The sequence below is a fragment of the Poeciliopsis prolifica genome, unplaced genomic scaffold (genome assembly GCF_027474105.1).
Source record: "Poeciliopsis prolifica strain line A6 unplaced genomic scaffold, Auburn_PproV2 SCAFFOLD017, whole genome shotgun sequence".
NCBI classification, from domain to species: Eukaryota; Metazoa; Chordata; class Actinopteri; order Cyprinodontiformes; family Poeciliidae; genus Poeciliopsis; species Poeciliopsis prolifica.
The window spans coordinates 7,882,077-7,903,420 of NW_026562392.1; the positions used below are offsets into that span (position 1 = coordinate 7,882,077).

At 37.8% G+C, this 21,344-nt stretch overlaps 1 protein-coding gene across 4 annotated transcripts in view; it reads right to left on the minus strand.

Annotated features, from left to right (window-relative positions):
* cobl (cordon-bleu WH2 repeat protein) overlaps positions 1-21,344 on the minus strand; it is a 50,858-nt gene that overhangs the window by 10,612 nt on the left and 18,902 nt on the right. For 3 of the 4 annotated variants that reach the window (XM_055041935.1, XM_055041933.1, XM_055041934.1), the window contains 3 exons: positions 21,159-21,230; positions 16,236-16,418; positions 5,488-6,058 (listed from right to left, as the gene is read on the minus strand). In XM_055041935.1, coding sequence (XP_054897910.1) covers positions 5,488-6,058; positions 16,236-16,418; positions 21,159-21,230 — 826 coding nt within the window. The remainder of the gene's footprint in view (positions 1-5,487; positions 6,059-16,235; positions 16,419-21,158; positions 21,231-21,344) is intronic. The other variant, XM_055041936.1, reaches the window with a different exon arrangement.

Consider the following 21,344-nt stretch of genomic DNA (forward strand, 5'->3'; position numbering starts at 1 on the left):
GTTAAAGATAAACCAAACACGTCTTCACTCTCAAGCTGTCAACTAACTATACACACACACGTGCTATTAGTCAGGACCTGACCATGGCTGTCCATGCATGAAGCCAAGTTAAAATAAAACTGTTGTGGTTCAATTTTCTGTTGTTTAATTACAAAATATGTTTCAAAGGCAAAACATAAGTTCATTGCCATATTTCTACTGACCTCGTAATTAGACATCCTTTTAAAATTTGCAACATACCTCAAAAATTCAAATAAGATAGAGTCCGATACATGAGATGCATGCAACATAACAGAGCACAACTAGAAATTGTAGTCACACTTCACAACAAGTACTGCTTTCAATAAGATAAGTTTAAACAATAAAAGGTTATCTGGAAAAACAAACTATAAAGCAAACTGAATACTCTCATAGCTGTAAACATAATTCCTAGGGATCTTTGCTTAAGGCTGGATTCTTTTTATTTCCAACCAAAATGTCAGATTCACAGCACAACTCAAAAAGTTATTTTTATATCCGACTTTTGAATAAGAAAAATAAAAACAAACAAACAAACAAAAACAAAAAAACTGAGGCACTGACATGTCGTTGACAACTGTGCTATGCATCTTTTCAAATCAAAACCTTTTTGGAGGAGATATTGAAGAAGATGTTCTTATAAAAATAGTCAAAAAAACAGCTTCCTGACTGGCACCAACACTGAAATATGACTTTTTTTTTTTTGCCACTGTTCAGTAAAGGCATCTGAATTACTCAAAAAAGTTAGCTAACATCAGGCACTTTGCTTTTAGGTTAGATTAGGAACAATCTTTGCAGTCAGGGTCGCCAAGTCTTTGGGATGAATTTCCAGTGACAGTGTAGTTTGGTATTTGATTTTTTTATTTGACTACAGAGTGTGATATTTGTCTATTAAAAGTGTCAGAGATAAACTTTTTACTATTGCTTAACTCAATTTGCTATTAGATTCAGATTCACCACTATTAAAGAACATTTAGCACATGCTTTTTCTTATGGTCAATTTTTCTACAACTCGCTACATTTAACTCTTGAATTATATAGAACTAAAAAAAATCTATTCTCTTATTAAATCGAAAACCTATATCAATAACAAGAACAAAATAAAAAAACCAACATGCTTCACATAGATTACAACCTCTGATACCAGGCCCAAGTAAAGCATTTCCTCAAGTTTTATATTTCTAAAGCAATGCATTACACTAAGTACTCAAAGACAAACTGCCCACCTATTGATCTGTAGCTATCACATATCTGCAGTATCAGATAGCTTTGCCTCACTCTCCTCAAACCACATTCTGAGTCCACTCACAACATGCTCTGAACTCATACAGAGTCAAAAGAAATGTAAAACCATGCAAATTATGTATTATACATATTTCTTTAAGACAACATCAAAAACCTCCTTTGAAATGCTAACAAGCTGTAGATATGAAACTATAGCTTTCAACTAACAATATGGGACAGCTTACAAAAGATGTAATAGAAAGTCCAACAGAAATAAGGCAGGCTTTAAACATAAAAAATGAGCTGATGACAGAGGTTTGCCAAGGTGAAGAAAGAACTGAGCCAGAGAAAGACTTCAGGAGAGTTTGGGACGCAGACGCACAGGTCCACAGCAGTACACTACAAAGAGGGAGTGGGGCAGGGAGCAAAGGACAGAACAGATCAGATTAGAGATGAAAGCATCAAACATTAATAGAGATTGTACAGAAACAACAAAACGGCGAAGAAGGAAATTGAATAGAAAATTCTATTTTAGTCATCTGCCACAGTAAGGCTGAGGACATGTACAGTAACAGATGGTGGCTCAGCATCACTCAGCAATCTCCTCCATTATGCATTTCATATACTCTGTGTTACTGAATAAATGCACACAGCAACAAACATTAAAGGCACTTCAACTGATTGGTGTTGACCTTAACTGGACATAGCAGACCCTGAAGGACCAACATGGCTTTGAGATTGACAATCATAGATATGGAGTATCTTGACCTTGTGGGAACACAGCATCACTCACTCATGGGGAGTGAGAAATGGAAAGTGCATTAGGACATACAGTATTTACACACGTGTAAACGAGATGGATAAAAATTCAGACAGAGACGTCCATTTGTATCTCAGGAGAGCAGCTTCTAGGAAAAATAAAACAGAACTACAAAGAGAGGATGGCAACAATCCATGCGGATCCCACGCAGGGGAACTGCTTCTTCCACTTCCATGTGATCCTGTGGGGTCATGCAGTTTGTAAGCACAACTGGAGGAGGGGAAGAGTACACGAAGGAACAGATAATCTAGAGGTTAAGGCAGGCTGTTTTAGCTCTCATATTACGAGGTTACAGCCCATTTCTCAAAGTCAAAATTCCATACTTATCCACAATCAAATATATGAAGTTGGAGGACCTTTTAAAACCCATTTTACCACATTTTTCCAAAGTTAATAATTAATTTATGGGTGATGTTTCTCCATGGGTACTACAGTAAACATGGCGCCTGAAATAAGACAAGAAGGGAGAGGAACAATGAAAGAAACATGGGGACTGATGGGTGGATATAAACTTGTTTTAAAGACAACGTTTGGGTAGTAGTCCACTGGTTAAACTGTCTTTTTTTGTAGCACTATACTTTTGAGGATGGGGCCTGCTCATGGCCACACTTGCAAGATGAGGAATCTTTTAATAGTCAGCTTATCCAAGTGAGAAACAAAGAACAGCCAGTCCCTCCTCTATTATCTATTCTTACTGAACAGGAGGGGAGGATTAGGGTTAGGGCTACGGTCAGTTTGGGGTTCTGCAATTTTGCACATTTTCAAATGTTTGTGTTGCAGTAACCAAATAATAGAAGTTGGAAAAAAAAAATAAAAATAATGCATATGATACAGTTTGATAGATATTTATATCTAGAAGCCTAACGATAGGAAGGTTGAGAAATTTTGCTTGGCATAATTATCTCCCATTTAAAATTTCCACAACAAAAGTATGTTTATTTTAGTAAATTGAGGGAAGAAACCACAAGCATTTCACTAAAAGAAAAATAAGCTGACAGGCAGGATTAACTGAGCGGTAAAAACCTAATCTTTGGAAGCATAACAGAGCTGTGACAGGGCGCTTTGTTATAACTTGGTGTGAGTTGATGTATGACAGCATAATAATGTGATCACCATATGAGTTAATGAAGACAATCACTGAGACATGTATAATAATGCGTACACCAAAGGGACACTTCAATGAGAGACTAGTTTTAACATGATGTATTATTATTCCTACCCTCGAGCTTGTGAAGATTAAATGATTTGAAAGGGAAACTTTTCTGGCCTCTAGGTAAAATTGTTCTTATTAGATTAATTTATGTTTTCAGCTTTCTAGCACTGTCACTGCGCGTGTGCTGCATGTATTTAATTTGCTCTTACTGACAGAGATATAAGATTGGCACCACGTTGCCGTTGCACAAGAACGAGATACGAATCAGGTGTGTCAGTTCGCTTCGCAAAACGCAGCCAACTTTCAGACATTAAATTTGCTTTGCAATGGCTCGTTTAAGTGAGCCTCACTCCTGTTTTGCTGCTCCTATGGCATCTTGTGAACTCTGCAGTCACTGTTTGAGAGCCCAGTGCCAAGGAGACACACAAGTCATGATTGTGCTTTGTCCAAGGAGTGGAACGAAAATACAGCCCCAGTAGAAATGCAAGTATTACTCCTGTGGGATTTCATAACAGGGTAAATCTATCTTGGGTACCGACGGTTAACAGAGGATAAACAGGTTTAAGAAAAGTGACACCAAGGAAGTTAAAAACATGCAGCAGCTAGTTTAGTGAAAGAAAAATACACTTGCTAAAATGTGCACTATGTGTTACCAGCAAACAGCAGATCAAATAACTGGGCCAGATTTAAAGATGGCAGACAATTTCAATAAACTTGATTTTTTTTATGACATATCATAGAGAGGACACATGAAACATGGTGTGCTGAGAGAAGGAGACCAGCCTGCAGAACCAATAGATTAGCACGATTCAGTACAAACTTGCAGGAAGCAACTACATTCAACTTATGTTCAGACCCTCGGATAATGGGATGTATTGTTTGCAGTTGAAAGTACAAATTCAGCACATAAAAATGCAAGTATGAGACAGGTGTTATTTTTGATCATTTCTTGAACAACATCCCTGAATTCAGCTGCATGGCAAGTAAAAGAACAAATTCCAAGGCTATGTGCCCGTTTCCTAAAACAATGGTTATATTGAGTAAAAACCCAAATAAAATGTGGTGACTATCCAAGTCATCACATGGCCAACATGTTGGTTACCAAGTTAGCATTAAGACTACATGCAGAATGGTGGACCGAAGACACCATCTGATTTCCAAATCTGCTGTACATTTGTGTAGTAGGAGTACAAGGCAAGTTGTCCTGCTGTTGGCCACTAAGATGTGTTACTGGTGCTGCTCCTCTTAAGTGCTATTTGATCATCATCATAAGAAATATAGCTTTATAGATGTCATTACAACAAAAGAAAAAAAATATTTATCTTTTTTTCGATAAATATAATTAGAAAAGACAACTTTGGCAATGTAATACCGTATATGGATTCAGTAATTATCTTGACTACCTCTCATTCATTCACTTATAAACTAGTCATCTCATACTTCAACCTTACATCTGCTTTCATCTTCCTTTCCAGCAGCCCTCTTCTTCCTTAAAACTCTGCCAGCCTCGGTTTTTCTGCCTCGTTACCCCACCATTTCTGTCAAAACCTTCCCACGCTCTCCTCTCTACGCTTTTGGCACTCTCACCTCTTCTCATCCGTTTTGAGGCCCGTGCATCTCTCATCTTTGCCCCTGTCAGACACGCCAACCCTCCGCTGCAGTCTCACTCTGCCACTGAGCATATTCTGGGTTACGTAGAAGTCAATAAAAGATCATCTAAAGGTCAGGAAATATAAATCTGACAGATTTATCTACATGCAAATCTGCCACGTCTTTGAAATGCTGAGTGATTGCATGCATATAAAAGAAAGACAGAGAAAGAAAAAGAAGGCAGAGACAGACAAAGCTTGAGAGATTGATAAGCCTGAATTCGAGACAAGGACTCCATTGTGTCAAGAACTGCGATTAAAAAAAAAAAAAAGAAAAAAGTTTCACAAGTAGTTATCAAACACACGCAGGCATACAAGTCTCCTTTCTCTTAGCTGGGTATATACGTCACCTCTCTGACAGGAAAAGAGTCAGATGTTTCTACAATGTGACAGCTCAGTTCTGCAGGGCAGACAGGTAGAAAACTTCAACTGGTGACTTGTGACTGCCTCACAGTGTTCTTGCCACGACTCTCCAAAGTTAAGTGAGCGCTACCTGAAATTTGTTATCTTTGTTCTTCAAATAAATCTTGAATTTACAGTTTAACAGGAGTTCAAGAATAACACTTTGATTAGGATTTCTATTGTTTTTCTGAGAGCAATTTAGAGTCATAAAAGATATTTACCCATTCCGCTGTGTCTGTTGTTCTCCACTTCATCCAGTGTGAGATTCAGCGCCGATTCAGAGTCTGACCTGGAATTGCTGTCAGAACTTTTCTCTACTTTTTGTTGGGTGGCTGTCATGTTGGATTTTTTTATTGAAAGCTGGACCTGCACAGGCCCACTGGCCGTGCTACTGGTGCTGCAGCGGGAACCGGCCTGGTCAAGGTCAACATCTGAGTCGTCAAGGCTGCGGCTAAGCTCAGAGCTGGAATCCTGAACAACCAGGCTGTCTGTGGTGCTGCTGCTGGGGGACGGAGAACTTCGGGGTGGGGTGGCATCGCGCACGGGCGGAGGTTTTGGTGCCTTTTCACCATGAGAAACTTCTGCTGTCTGCATGACCACAGAGTCATCAGAGAACGTGGGCGATTGTGGTGTTCTGGTACGGGGGACTGGGGTGGGAATTTCAATGCTGCGGAGATTGGAAACGGAAACAACAGTTGCTGAAGGATCATCAGAGTCCAGAGCGCTGGGGGAAGGTGTGGGTGGAGGAGGTGGAGCCTTTCTCTTCCTTTGGCCTTCTGAACTAGGGCCCTCCTAACATAAAAGAGCAAAAAAAGAAAAAAAAGGTAATGCAAGATACCTTATGCAAAAACCTTCTTCATACAGAGTCTTCTGACAGTATTCATATGGTAATTTTTCACATTTTGTATAAGACCACCAAAAACGATGTATTCCATGGGATTTTATGAGACAGACAGAACTGTGAACCATAATAATGGAGAAAAATGACGATCATAACTTCATTTTATGTTGTGATTTCAACTCCAAGACTTTTGAAGGAAGTCTCCACCAACCGCCTCCACTGAAAAGAAGCAACTCATGATGCATTTTGATTCCACCACCATATTTCCCCCATGAAGATTTTGCATTCAGTTTGATGTGCAATGTTAGCATATGACACAGCATTTTGCATGTAGGCCAAAATGTCTTAATGATACTCTTCTATTTATTCTAACATCAAATTATGCATAGGTGGACTCTATTGAAACTTTAGCTGATTGAAGTTTTACATTTAATGTATAATCTTGGCCTTTTCAAGTAACATTGTTCATACATGCTGGGAGAGTTGACAGTGTTAATGGTTTATGTTTACTACTGTTCTCTAACAAACCTCTGAACTACAGCTGTCTTTTAAGGACAGCTGTAGTTCAGGTACAGTTAATTTACATACAACGGGACTCTGCTTACATATTCGTCCTGAAGGTAGGTGGTTGTACTGAATTTTGTAAAACACTAAATTACTACACCCAACATAAAATTCCAGTAAAATAAATCAAGTTCTGTCACTGTAATTGAAAAATGTAGAACGATTTCAGGATAAATTAATAGTTTTGCAAGTCACTGTGTATGTGTCTGGTTTGAGCATTAATCATTTAGTAAATTCAGCCCGTCAGGACTGAAACAATTTTACAGCCAAGTAATCAAATTGAGTGGAGTGCTGGCAGAGGCCTGAGTCTTTTAGCCATTAGTGTGTCAACATTCCTCTTCAATTCAAGACATTTAAGGTCTCCCAGCAATTCATTTAAAATTATGCTGTGGTCTTGTAACAGAACACCAGTATGAGCTTTTAACTGAGATATTAAGTTTAATCTGAAAAGCGAATGTTGTTTAAAAATTAGAAAGGTATGTTTTCTTTTATTCAAATGACAACCTTGTCCGGATTCATTACATGCCATACATCAATAATCCTGAGTTTAAAATGATATTACAGCCAATGTGCTCAGTGAATGTCTCAGACAACAGGGAACGGAGGTTGAAGTGCCAGAGATACCATCATGGGAGGACAAGCCTCTACATGGGATGTACCACCAGCAAATAACCAAAGAGGCTGATATTAGTAAATCCTACCAATGGGTGAAAAAAGCTGGACTCAAGGACAGCACAGAGCCCCTCATCCTGGCCGCCCAGGAACAGGCCCTAAACACCAGAGCAATAGAGGCCCAGATCTACCACACCAGACAAGACCCAAGGTGTAGGTTGTGCAAGGACAGTCCAGCACATAACAGCAGGGTTCAAGATACTAGCAGGGAAAGCGTACATGGAGCGACATAACCAAGTGGCAGGCATATTGTACAGAAACATCTGTGCTGAATATGGACTGGAAACCCCGAGATCAACATGTGAAAACCCCCCAAAGGTGGTGGAGAACATCAGAGCTAAGATCCTGTGGGACTTCCAGATGGTAATGGCGAACCAACCAGACATTGTCGTAGTGGATAAACAACAGAGGAAAGCCGTTGTGGTAGATGTAGCAATACCAAGTGATTGCAACATAAGGAAAAAGGAGCACGAGAAACTGGAGAAATACCAGGGCCTCAGGGAAGAACTGGAGAGGGCCTGGAAGGTGAAGACCACAGTGGTGCCTGTGGTCATCGGGGCCCTCGGGGCAGTAACCCCCAAACTGGAGCAATGGCTACAACAGATCCCAGGAACAACATCAGACATCTCAGTCCAGAAATGTGCAATCTTTGGCACAACCAAGATACTGCGCAGGACCCTCAAGCTTATATATTTATATAAGCTATAAAAAGTTTGGGATGGGTTTGTTCTATGTGAAAGCAAGTGGAAATGTAGTTAGTGGATAAAAAAACAGAAAGCGAGAAAGAAAAAAGTTCTGAGTCTGACAAAATGAGTTACAAATGAACTAATTTACTCCACAGGGAGACGAAGCCATTCTCTTTCTACATGAGGTCAGTGCTAAAAGATTCATTATTATGATAAGACAGGCTACGATAGAATAGATTTTAAATTTCCAAGTAACTCTTGCCTTCTATTTTTTGTTCTCTCTGAAACTCAACAGACAACATGCCCAGAGTTGCACACAGGGTTGCATCATTCATCAGGGCATGAAAGAGATCAGGCCACCTTGTCTTTCTGCAGGCACACAGGGTTCACACATGAACTCAGTGAACCCGGGGCATGGCATTCTATAGAAACTCGAATGTCCCCTCCTCGTTCCAAATAGCTGTCCTTTTCTTCAAGGCTCTCCTGTTTTTCTCCTACCCCAGTATTCATATATACATGGAGATGGGCCAAAGTAGAGCTGCAATGGATGATTGACTTGCCGTGGAAGATGGATGTGTATGCGTGAGAAGGCCCATGTGTTGTTTGTGTGCATGTCTGTCTGGGTGTACATGAGTGTATTTATGCATCTATACGAGTTTGGGTGATTGTTTTCTCTACAGAATAAAAATATGGGACTGCAGTGAAGCCAGAGTCATGAAAGGAATACTTCCAGGGGTTCATCTGACAAGTAGTTGGATCTCATTTATAATCATAATGATACTCTTGGCTTGAGGTGAACGGCATAGATAGGATTGTTAAACAGCATTAAATGCGTGTTGCTCTTTTGAGCTTATGGCGCCATGACTGGGAATGCAGCATGCACTTATGAGTAGGGAATCAGAGATAAGGCTTCAAGCTATATTAAACCACATTTACAAGGCAATCTTTAGCCTTAAAAAAAATTCACTGCAAGTTCCAAGTCATTTTTTATGTGCTAAAAGTTTAGTTGCTAAGATCAGAATTTACAGATTTTTATTTTTGATCTTAAACTGACTTCCCCACAAAGATGCTCTGTTTAGTTTCAGTAAGAAAAAAAAAACAAAACATGCAGAACTATGATGCTTCAAAGAGAAACCTCAGAGACAATCTTTACATTAATGTGAAGAACAAATAAGAGAAAATATAAACACTAGCTATGTTAAGAAAATACCAGCCATTTGTATTCCTTTGGCTTTAGAATGAGATTTTTTTAATTAAAAAAACAAAAAACAAAAAAACTCAATAGTTTATATATTAAATAAAAGTGTTTTATTTCATAAAAATGGATGCTTAAACCTGGCCAACCTACCATTCATCAGTTGCAGATAAGGGTATTTTTAACAGAGCAACATTACAGCACTATTGTGGAATGCAAATCTTAGTTTGCATACTTATTAGACATTTTATTTGTGTGTGCTTGGGCTGGTCTACATGCAGGAGCTTACTCACAATTGCACGAGTTTGTGCAAATGCGTGTACATGTCAAGGTAAAAATAGAAGCCAAACATGACAGACTCCACTGTCATAAACACCCCTCAAAGCAGCAGGCAAGAAGACAGCTGCTGTGCGTTTCAGTGTCACTGTTATGATGAAGATGTAGGGTTGTGAGTGTAAGATGAAAGACGTTCCATGTAAAAAGGTTTTAACAATGTGTGTCAGTGAGGAACGAGGGTGGGGGCAAAGGGTGGAGAAATGGATCAGGAGACACACGGCTGATCCAGTTTTATTGTTGTCCAACCTGTTCTACTAACCCACTGATATTTCAAGTTTTCTTACCCCTTTCCTTTCATCAGCAAGGAAAGATAATTACATTTATTTGCAGACTGGATGAAATTACAGGAGAGAGGCGACTGAAGCAGTAATTTAATTTAAAAGTAACAAAATCTGTAAAACACAGAAAGCATAATCTTTGTCATTTATTGAAAAGTCAAATATAGTCAATAACTCTTCCAACGCAAAAACATTCTGTTTAAAAAAAAAAAGAAAAAAAATCAAATTTAGACAAAACTCTAATTATGATTACAGTCCCAGAAATGCTCAAATAAAAAATTAAGCCTCAGTTGCTTTGAACCAGACACAAACATTCACGCGTTTCATTCATTTGTCCAATCTTCACTGAATGACTTCATACATAGCATGTTTGGACAGCTTCACGTCCAAAGAGAATTTGTCCTACGCAGGAGGGGCCAGGTTCCTCTAATCCCGGCCCCTTCCTCGTCCTCTCTCAACCGTCAAGGGCTATGCACAAGAAAAGAAAGCGCATACTGTTTTCTTGTAATGAACCCTAGACTTCTTTTTCCAACGCATTACAGAATTCAGCTTCACAATAACCGAGCACAACAAGAGGGTTCGGGTTTAGCGGCTGGTAACACACAAAGCCCCCCCAAACTCTTCTCATTCACCTGTTACAGGTGGTTTCTTGAAAGATTAGATATTTCTCACATCGACACTAAAATAATGGCATAGGGGTAATGCTGTGGCAATACATTTGTCTGAGAAAATGTGTATAAAAACAAAAGGGAAATGGACCATCAAACTTTTGATTGAGTTTGACAGTACATTCAAACTCAGACACTTTTGTATGACTGAAACTTAAAACTTTTTTCTTTCTTGTCACTTTTTCTTTATCTTTCAAACAAATAAAGTTGTCAGATCCAGAGAGTAATCCACCTGAGATGTGGATCTCAACAGCCACTCCGTATTTACCATTAGCTCTGACTGATGCTCTCTTTGCCAGCTTGCTAGCATGGAAAGCCACATCCTCACAGGTTTGCTTTCAATTTTAAGAAGATAGTCTTAACATTGCTCAATGAGATGATGTTTACTCAAGATGTTTGAAAATCTTGCATCTTTTATTCCAGTTCAGTCAAAGTTTGGGATTTTTCTGATGCAAAATGTCAAAAAAATTGAGGGATTTAAATATTTTTGGAGGTCATTGTACTGTACATCAGTACACAGAGACAAACTGTATCCTAAAGAAACCTACTGGAGAATGTAAAATACAGATGGATCTACAGGACCCAGAGCACCTGCTGTTTTCAGCTGTAGCACTATCCAACCAAAACAAGGGCTATAAAATAAGGACGGATATGGATAAGAACGTGCAGAGGAAGTGTTGCCTGTTGGTTTTGGCACCAGTGAACTTCTTTTCTAGTGCTTCCAACTGATTCAGGAAAAAAATGTTTTGTTTCTGAAACATAGTTGGAGAGATACTATAGCCATAAGGCAGGTGGGTAAACATCCTGTCAACATGCTTCAAAACCAATGTTGAAAATTAATGTCACGCATCCTGAAAGCCCAGGATACCTTCCTTGAGTCATAGTGTACAGATTTGCATTCAATTTATATCCCATTGTTTCAATTTAAGCTGAAAAAAAAAAGCATATTGCAAGGCTGAACGAGCCACGAATTTACTACACTGTTCATTATCTGACTGAAACAGGGCTGCATGTTAGATCATATCAAAATTTGAGTTGATTATTTTCCCTCTTCAATCAGTAGTTTGCAAAGTGAGAGACTGCCTCACTCTGCAATCGTTAAGTCTTCTTTTACATGACTTAGATAATGACTAACTCCTTTAACTTTGAAACAAAAGTTCAAAAGCTGGTTATAAAAGTTATAAAATGACTATAAATACACATAAAGACATGATATTAAAAGTACAGAGAACAAATGGTCCTGTTACACCACACTATCCATAAATTCTACTGAGCAAACTGGGGAGCAACTGAAAAATAATTTCCCCCAGCTGACATGCCATAACCAGGCCTGCCATTTAACTAATAACCTTTGAGGTTGACGTAACGAGATACATCATTTGATATTATGACATGTCAGGGTCCGTAAACTAGAACAGACATCAACACAGATGGATGCTGTATGGCATCACAGTCCTCTGATCCCTAGTTGAATGGACTCTGGACATTTTAACTAAAGTGTGTATTTAATCATATGAATGATGCACATTAAAGACTAAAAACACTAAAATTGTGTTAATTCAATGTTATGAAAAACCCAGATTTGTAAGCAATAATTCAAGAAGCAAAAACTAAAAATCTCTTTTCTGACAAGACTGAAATATAAATGAGAAAAAATGTCAGCTACTCCTCAGTTCTTTAAAGTGCACAATCAGACAAATCAAGCTTATCCTTTAAAGTTTTTACCTGAATTTGCTTTGAGTCTGAGAAATGAAGGATTTTCAGAAACAACATTAAAACTACATGCGTTTTTAAATGAAAAGTGTTAATTATCAACACTATGTCTATTAAAAAGATTTTAACTCAAAAGTGAATACTGAGATATTCTTTTAGATATTGGATCCTATGATATGAGTAGCTTGCCTCAATTCAACTTGATCTGTATTCAATTTGACTTTCTTAATGTCCCGTCATCATTTCTGGCTCTTTTTTCATACTTCTGTGCAGGTTTCATACAAAAATCAACTTCTCAGAATACAGCCAGAAGGTTCTGTAACAGTAGCTGCATGACTCCAATGCTGAAAGGGAAACTCAGTTGTTGTGGGAGCACAACTGAAATAGGAAGAGATTGAATTTGAAATACAATTTACTGACAAAGCAAAACATAATGAAGTTCCAAGGCCCCCCTGCTGGCTTTAATACTCCTTTACTCCAGCTCTGTAATGCTACTTAGCCTGTTTTGAACTTTTACCCTGCTGTGTCCTTCTCATGCAAGGTGAGAGCGGTCCAACAGGCTGCCATCCACATCGCATGCTGTACAGCAATGGATTGTTATTCAAGTTAAAGTAGTAGTTTGGGCAACTTTATCGACTGTAGCTTGACGCATTAAGCACAAATTATGGCATGTATGTCTTAATATTTCAGCTACTAAAATAAAGGAACAGAGAGTACATAAAATATGGCCTATGCAGAGAGCTCTGTGTAACCAAACCACCATTTGTTCGAGACCGATAATTTGTAATAGTTTGTAAATACCCATTCGTCTTAAAATCTCCACTAAAATCAGGAATAAAGATATTCTAACCCTCATAATTCTGTCAATAAGACTGATTTAGTTTTTTTTTTCCCCTTCTTCTTCTTTGACCTGCCTTCATTATCTCCACTGTATTGGCTTTATAAAGCTTTGTTATAAATATCTCATTATTCCCATAGCCTGTTTTGTGATGTCAGTATCCATTACTAGATCTTGCACATCAAATTAGTTGACCACATAAGCTTCCTTTGATCAGAGGGACCTTTGTAATGAGGACAGTCATAGTAAATAGCTGTCCTCAGATGACCTGCTATTATGTTCCCAATATGCCCGTCTCTCCCAGAACACCCCTTGATATGTTTATAACTGCATTTTTGCTGGTATAAGGCAAAGACAGAGGTTCTTGGATACAATGAAGGATGATTAAAATGAAAAAAAAAAAAAGAAAAATATATAAAAGCCTCCACGATTGCAAAACTTTGACACACTTAATGAGCGCACTCAAATCTTGCCAGTTTCATAAGTTCAAGTTCTCCTCCACAGAATATCCAATTTCTTCAACTGCTTGCAGCAAATACATTGCCACATTTCAAGCAAATGAAAAAGCACAACTGTTCACTGTGAAGCGATTAGATTTGACACATTCAGTTGTTTGACAGTATCAAGTCATGCAGGGCTCTTTAATGCCAATGCCCTTCAGGAGTGTTCTTGATCAGACCTGGCTGCTCTGGCAATGTTAACTGTCTTGAGTTTAAATCCTTTTTAACAGCATGGATAAAAAATTTACAGGTCAGGCACAGCTGTAATCTTTGAGCATCTTATATTTCAGCTCTGTCCAAATATATTCCTGCTGATTTAGAGTTTACAACCTCATATCATCTCAGGATTTTATATATATATATATATATATATATATATATATATATATATATATATATATATATATATATATATATATATATATATATATATATACACACCATGCAACGATTTGCATACACTTCAAAAACAGTGTACAGGTGGTGAATTGTTGATAAGACCAGCTAAGCCATCAACAGCTTGTCCTTGTTAGTCTTCAACACCAGAAATCCTGAGACAAGAAACATGAGATACCACCAGCACTATAGCGACAGCACTCTTGCAACAAGAGGACTCGTATAAATACATATGACACAGTTCACAGACTTGGTAACGGTCCACAACAGTGAGATGGAGACATGTATTATTAGACCAGTCATCGGGTCTTCAGCTAACCTTTCCAACTCCTGCTCTGTTTAGCAGTGTTCTGGAGCTGTTGTTGTAATTTGGATCTGGTGTCAACCATAATCCTCAGTCTGACAGGTGCAAGGATAAATATCAAATCTCTGTCTGAGCAAGTCAAATTTAAAATCCCCAAAAGCAGCAAAGCAATTACACCGAGTGTCTTTGGAGTCGCAATGCAAGGGAAAAGATAAGGATTGGGTTTTTAAACGTTTATTGTTTAGTAACAAATAAACTGAAAAATTTATTTCCAATGTTAAGTTGCATTCACATAGCAACAACAAGAATTTTTGGCCCTCCTAGTAAATACATGCAAAAAGCCATAAAATATGATCCCATACTGTAACAAAATGGTAAGATTCTATAGTTATTTTGAGTACATTTATGAAATAGGTAACCTATTGCATTGCTAATAACGGTTAGTGTGATAAAAAAAGATTTAAGACCAATTTACCATTTCTGTAGAACTTTGCAAAAGTACTCACACCCCATAAACTTTTCATATTTGATGACATTGGGGCACAAAATGGCTAAAACCTACTTATAACTGAGGATTTGTTTGTGTGACTTTATGCTGATCGATTACGCAATCTGCAGTCTTGAGGTATAACAGGAGAAAATTAGTTAAATATTCAACAACTATAAATACATTTACAAAATTTCTTTCTTCAGAAAGTGAGAAAGAAAAACAAATTCCCAAAGGTGACATGCCACAACCATGACTGCCGGTTAATTGGACAACTGAGATTCTAACTCTCATAATTCTGCCATTAAGGCTCATGTAGTTTTTCTTCTTCAACCTCCCTTCATTACCTCCACTGCAATGGCCTTATAAAGCTCTGTTATAAAAATCTTATTATTCCCAATGCCTGTGTAGTGATGTCGGTATCCATTACTACATCTTGCACATCAAATTTGTTGATCACATAACCACACACTGCAGTTGGGTCAGATGTGAAACTGAAGAAGGAAATGTGGAAAAATAACTTCATGTTCGCTTTTTAGAAAGGTAGAGGATATGTCATGCCACAGGCTTGTTTCTCCAAAAATAATTCCTGGTAAATTTGTTCATAAAAATCTGGAGTCCTATACAGGAACATAAGTGTTGGGGGTACTGTATATTTATAAGCTCATCTGGTATAAAATCAAACTTACACCGAGAAAAAAAAAAAAGATTCTCACTCTTGTTTTTTTAATTATTATTATTTTAATCTCTCTGGCTTGAGCCTCCATCACAGCCAGCTGTTTGGAGTTGGTGATACTTTCTCAGAAACAACTTCTGCTTCTTTGTACTCGGTGTTCTTAATTAAGCCAGTGAGAATAGCACAATTGTCCATGTTAACATGGGAATAATATTTCTCAGTAACACTTTTCATGAACACAGACTCCTCCAAATACGCAGAACCCTGTAGTCAAATAAAGTGAGGAAGGATATTAGTTGCTAAACAACATTTTCCACCACAACGCCACTTTGTAGAGGACACAGCGGAGGTGATTCATTTTAGTGACGTCACCCATATAAAAAAGATAGGTATAAAGGTTCAAAAAGGTTGACTTTTTGAAGCAGTTATTTTGTTTTAAAGCTTGACATTTTTCTGTGTAATAGATTTGAACACAAAGGATTTCCACAAATGTTTCTTGTAAAAATATATTTTTTTCAGTCAGACTTTCAGAAAGACTGGTCAGGATTTAAATATGGATGCACAGATGAAGATCTGTGCAGTTCTACATTGTAAAAGGACGAAAGTTTTGAAGAGTTGTTTTGCGTATGTACAAAGAAAAATTACCCCTCTAATGTCCTCTACAACATCAGAGCACTAATGTTTTCAATGACAAATGTTAAGAAAAAATAATCAGTGTGCATCTACACCAACAGGTGTTCAAGAAATGCCATGCTTCGTCTCACTAATGAGTCTAAGTTTGCGCACAGTGTCGGCGTTTTTTTTTATCTCTTCACCTGATTGCTCTTAAAGCTTGTGTTTCCTTGGGTGGGTAGTGGGACAGCAGGTGGTGCTGGGGCCCGTCTCTTCTTGGACTCAGCTTTGGCATGCATCGTGGGAATATCAGTGAAGGACTGAGACTGCTCCAGGGAGCCTGGATGTCCCTCTTTATAGGAGACCCCTGACACAGTGGACAAACCCTGTGGGTTAGAAGAAGAATAACAGGAGAGAAGAAATCAAATCTCAAATAACATGAAAAAAAAATGTATATGCATATATGTGATACACTAAAGACCAATTTAGGTTCTATTTAATACCCGTGTCATAAAATGCTGAGAATAGAAATAGATCTTGCACTATTTTATGATTAAATCTTCCTTCAAAGGATTGTTTTCATTTTTTTAATAATCATTTACTAATTTCAATGTTTACCTGTAGTCTACCAAGTTTAATTCAAAGCTGCTACACACTCAGATACTCAAACATAAAGAGACCGACAATATAAAGTAATTCTTTGGTCATAACTAATATTGCAGCATTTGTGTGATCAAGCTGAAAGTGCAAGCTTACTTTCACAGGGTGACTGCTCTTGACTGAATGCACTTTAACAGAAAAACAGAATTGAATGTGTGATCAAAGGCAGCCTTGAGTGCTCCTGAAAATCTGAGCCTCCCTGTGGCTCAGCTTGGTACAGAACCTTGGCACAACAGGGGCACCACACCAGGGTGTGCAGCCCCATGATCGAAGTAGAATGTTTAAAAGCAAATTAAGCAATGGGTTCAGACAATGCCTGAATGTGGGATAAAAGAGCAAGACGGAACATTACGTTCCGATCACTTGAAGTAACAATACCCATGGTCAAAACATGCCATGATCAGGAGGAGAAAAGAAAAAAAAAAAGTATTTCTTTAATAAAGTCCCAGAAACTGAAGTAAAGAGAAGCAAGCTCAGACGACAACCACAATACACTAGGGGCTTTTTGTATTTTGCTATAAAGAAACATTTTTCTACACTGTAATGTACAAAACATCCCACAGTCCTGACCTTATCTGCCACTAGAAAAAAAATGAAATAAATCGGTAAAATACTTGCAAAGTGGTACAACTCTTCTTTGACTGAACAGTTCTCTCTGTGGTATGACAGATATGTTCACAGAATGACAGGATAAGAGACAGGCAGAAGGAACTGTGGCAGGCAGCAAACTGAGTGATGAAAACACAAAAGGGATGCTTGAGGGGAGGCTGATACATTTGGAATCCCCAAAAAAGAACACATTTCAAGTCGGGGAAAAAAAAAAAAATTCAAAGGAAGAAATTCGCATGAACTCTATCTGACTTTTTCACCTGCTCACTCCTTCTCCATCGACCTAGTTAAAAACATGAAAACTGCGAGTGGGTAAACTAGATCAGAACGTTCTCTGGCACTTGGGAAGGGAACACAAGTCAGCATCGCATTCATAATAACGATGAGAGCGATACAAAAAGAACCAAAAGGAGCATCATTTACATACTCCATCTTGTAGTGATGCCCATTACTGAGAGCTATAAATAGAAAATAACACATTAGCAAATAACTTAAGGTACTTAAAAACAAAGGTGGCTTAGGACAACAATTAAAAGTGCCAACGCCTGCTGTGATTTGAACTTTGAGGACTTGTTTTTGTGCTACCATTTAAAAGTTACTGAATGGAAAGTGCGCAGTATTTCTCTGCCCTCTGGTTGAATCTTTCAAGTCGGCTTCATCTAACATCACAAGTCCATGTGCGTGATTGGAGGGGGAAGGGAAAAAAGCTGAAAAGGCTGAGTATTTTATAGACCTCAGAAAATGAATAACTGACAGAATGCATGAGGGAGAAATACAGAAACCTTTTTAAAGACTTCACAGGGTTGGCAGAGTGCAGAGGGAGAAGACACATGCTCTCGCAAATATTATAATGCAGTAGAGTTCATGCAGAGTTTATAGGCAAAGGGGGTTTAGATCTTGAGTACTTTTAGAGAATAATTATAAAACAGTAACCTACCCTAAAACATGAATACGAATCATCCAATATTTGATTAAGTATTTACTTCTCATTAACATGTTCCAAATCTAATCTGACATCCCTAAATAAATTAAAAACAAAAAATTTAAAATAACATAAATCAGTAAGAGTTTTTTGCAAAGCAGTTCGGCAAAGTTTGTTAGAGTAGATTAGGCAAGAAACCCATTAGCCAGACAGACTACAGACAAACTGTAAACCAACACAAGATGGCCTGTCCACTTAGACTGACAGGCCGAGCCATTGCGCGTTAATCAGAGAAGCAGCCACGAGATCCGCAGCAGAAAACCTCAGCTCAAGAACCTGCCGACAAGACAACTGTTAGTCTTACAGTCCACAAATTTAGCCGTTACTGATGAGTGGCAAGAAGAAAGCCTTTGCTGAGAAGGGGGATATATGAAAAGGTCGAGCGTGCAGATTAACACAGACCATGGAAGAGTCAGCAGCAAATGTGGAAGAAGGTGTCCTGGTTAGATGAGAGCAAAACTGAACATTTTATGTGTAAAAGAAGACCAACACCGTCTGCTGGCACCCTACATCATGCTGTAGGGTGCTTTTCTTCAGCAGGGACAGGAAAGCTGATCAGAGTTGGAGTGAAAATGAAAGGAGCAATGGTTCATGTTCCAGAAGGACATAATGCCAGAGGTACAGTTAAGCTCATCATTTAGTTTGAAATCTATTTTTCATTCAAACTGGATTATTTTTTCTTATCCTGGTTGAAAATGACAGGCATATCCTAAAATAAACTTTTTTTTCTTTTTCACCATGTGGAAAGTCTTGTATAACATTTATACTGGGTGAACTGGAACTTGGACACTTGGATGCAGCCTTATAGCCCTTTTTTGAGTTGTGCTAACAACTCAGGACCTTTGGGTGATTTGTGAGCCATTTCAATATGGACAACTGTCCATATTTCAATGCATGGACAGTCACATGGACGGTTGTCCACTCATTAAAATGTCATGGTTAGTTAGTGTGACGTACAATCTTTCATTTTTTCACTGGCATACACTTGAAGGACACTGTCACATAAATGTAAGGGAAACAAAAAAAATTACTTTTTTTGTGCTGAAATCAATGGCTCACTTAAGCATCATATTCTGTCACAAAACTGAATTAAATTAATACTTGGTTTTAATTTTTAAGTAGCAGACCTCCATTTGAAACATAATTACCCAAATATAAGAATATGTGAAATGTTAGTTTCTCGGACCACACACTCTTACCCTGACCTACACAGTAGTTTAGTCCTTAATGAACAATTACAGATAAGAGGCCGGGCTTTTACTGCTAATGTAGCCAAGGTAGTGTAATTTGATGCCTTCAAGCTGATAACACAGCATGTATGGGTGGATGGATGTGTGTGTGTGTTTTAGTGCACAAATGCATGTGTGTGGTCTGATAACAGTCAGTGAATGAAAAACAATCATATCAGAGACGAAAGCCAAGCTGCATTGAGGTCCACTGATAACGATAAGGCTAGGAATGAAAATATCTATAAATCAAACTTAGCTGCCACTGCCTTAGATACATTTTGGTATTTGGATGACATCATAAAGACTACACAATGCCCATTACATTGTGTTTTGCACACATAAATGCCTTCCTTTTTTTAACACTTCCTGACTAGGTTCAAAAGTTTTCATTTTCATCATTTTAAAATAATTACAGAAAGAAAATGAGGCATACAAAGAAAAATATGCTACAACGCATCATAATCAAGCAGACCGACAATGTGGGCAATGCAGAGTGTTAGTGATATGACAGAAAACAGGAGGGCAGAGCCAAACCAGCAGCTTTTTAACTCAGTTAATCTGACCAGCAGAGAGTCAACCAGCGTTTCTCTACCTAATGCAATTGACTCCCTTCTTAATGAAGTTATGGGTGAAACAAGCAGACCTCAGCAGCCACGAATCTGTTTCACAGTGGCATGGTTACGGGAAGTTTTATGTTGATGTTTAAACCTGAAATAATTCGTTGCAAACACATCTATCAAGGATTCTAATTTCACAAAACATTTTCAGATGTTCAAACCAAGAAGCTCCTGATTTTAACTTTCTGACTGTGTTTAGGAATAAGGTTCACTGCTCTCCATTTACAATTCTATTAATAACAACCGGTGTACCCATCTGTAGTAATTGTTCAACTTGTAATTAAGTGTTTGCATGTAAAACAGGTTATTTTTCTACATTAACATGACAGAGGTCTGCTTACAAATGTAAAGACAGTTGCTGCCCTCTGGAGGAAAAAAGAAAACCATGTTCTTGTACTGCAGATATGGTGACCAATTTTTTTTAATGACCGAGTTTAACGAGAATAAACACGTACTGCAGATCCACGTTTTGACTTTCATCAAAAGGATGTCCATAAACCACAACATTGTTCAAGCATGCAGTGTTTCCAGTTGCATGTTAATTTATGTCTTTAAATGACAGAGAATATTCATGTTTTAATACTGGAAATGTATGCCTTCAATCAGAAAAAAAAAAAAAAAAACTACCATTGTCTTGCAAATTTGCAACTTTTCTACATCAGGGATTTTTTATGTGGCCACATTATTTTTTCTTTGCTACACTATGATCCTAATTCTCAGACGTACAAAAGATTAGACCTATCAACATACAAATTATTTTTTACCTCACACAATGCTGTTTGTAACATGCTGCACCAGTTAGAACTGCTGAGCGAGAATAAAAGTCTTGGAAACAACGCAACATTAAATTTTAAGTAACTATAAGTCAAGAACAAAATGAGTCCAAAAACTTGCCGAATCAATAAGTCTTTGAAGTTTGTTTCTCAATATATGCTGCAATCAACTGTTCACACTATCCACTCATAAAAATAGTTGAGTAATTTTGTAACTAATTCAGGTGAGATTAATACAAATATTTTAAATACTTACATTGAATTTTGTGTCTGAACTTTGAACTGCAATATCATCAAAGTCATCCATGTCCAAAGACTTATTGTCAGTCTGCAAATGGAAAGGAATACACACATGCAGCATTCAAAGACACACCCATGCATTTAGTTTTTTTCAAAGCATTTTCTTTGGCTTTTTTACATTAGATAGCAATCTGATCCACAA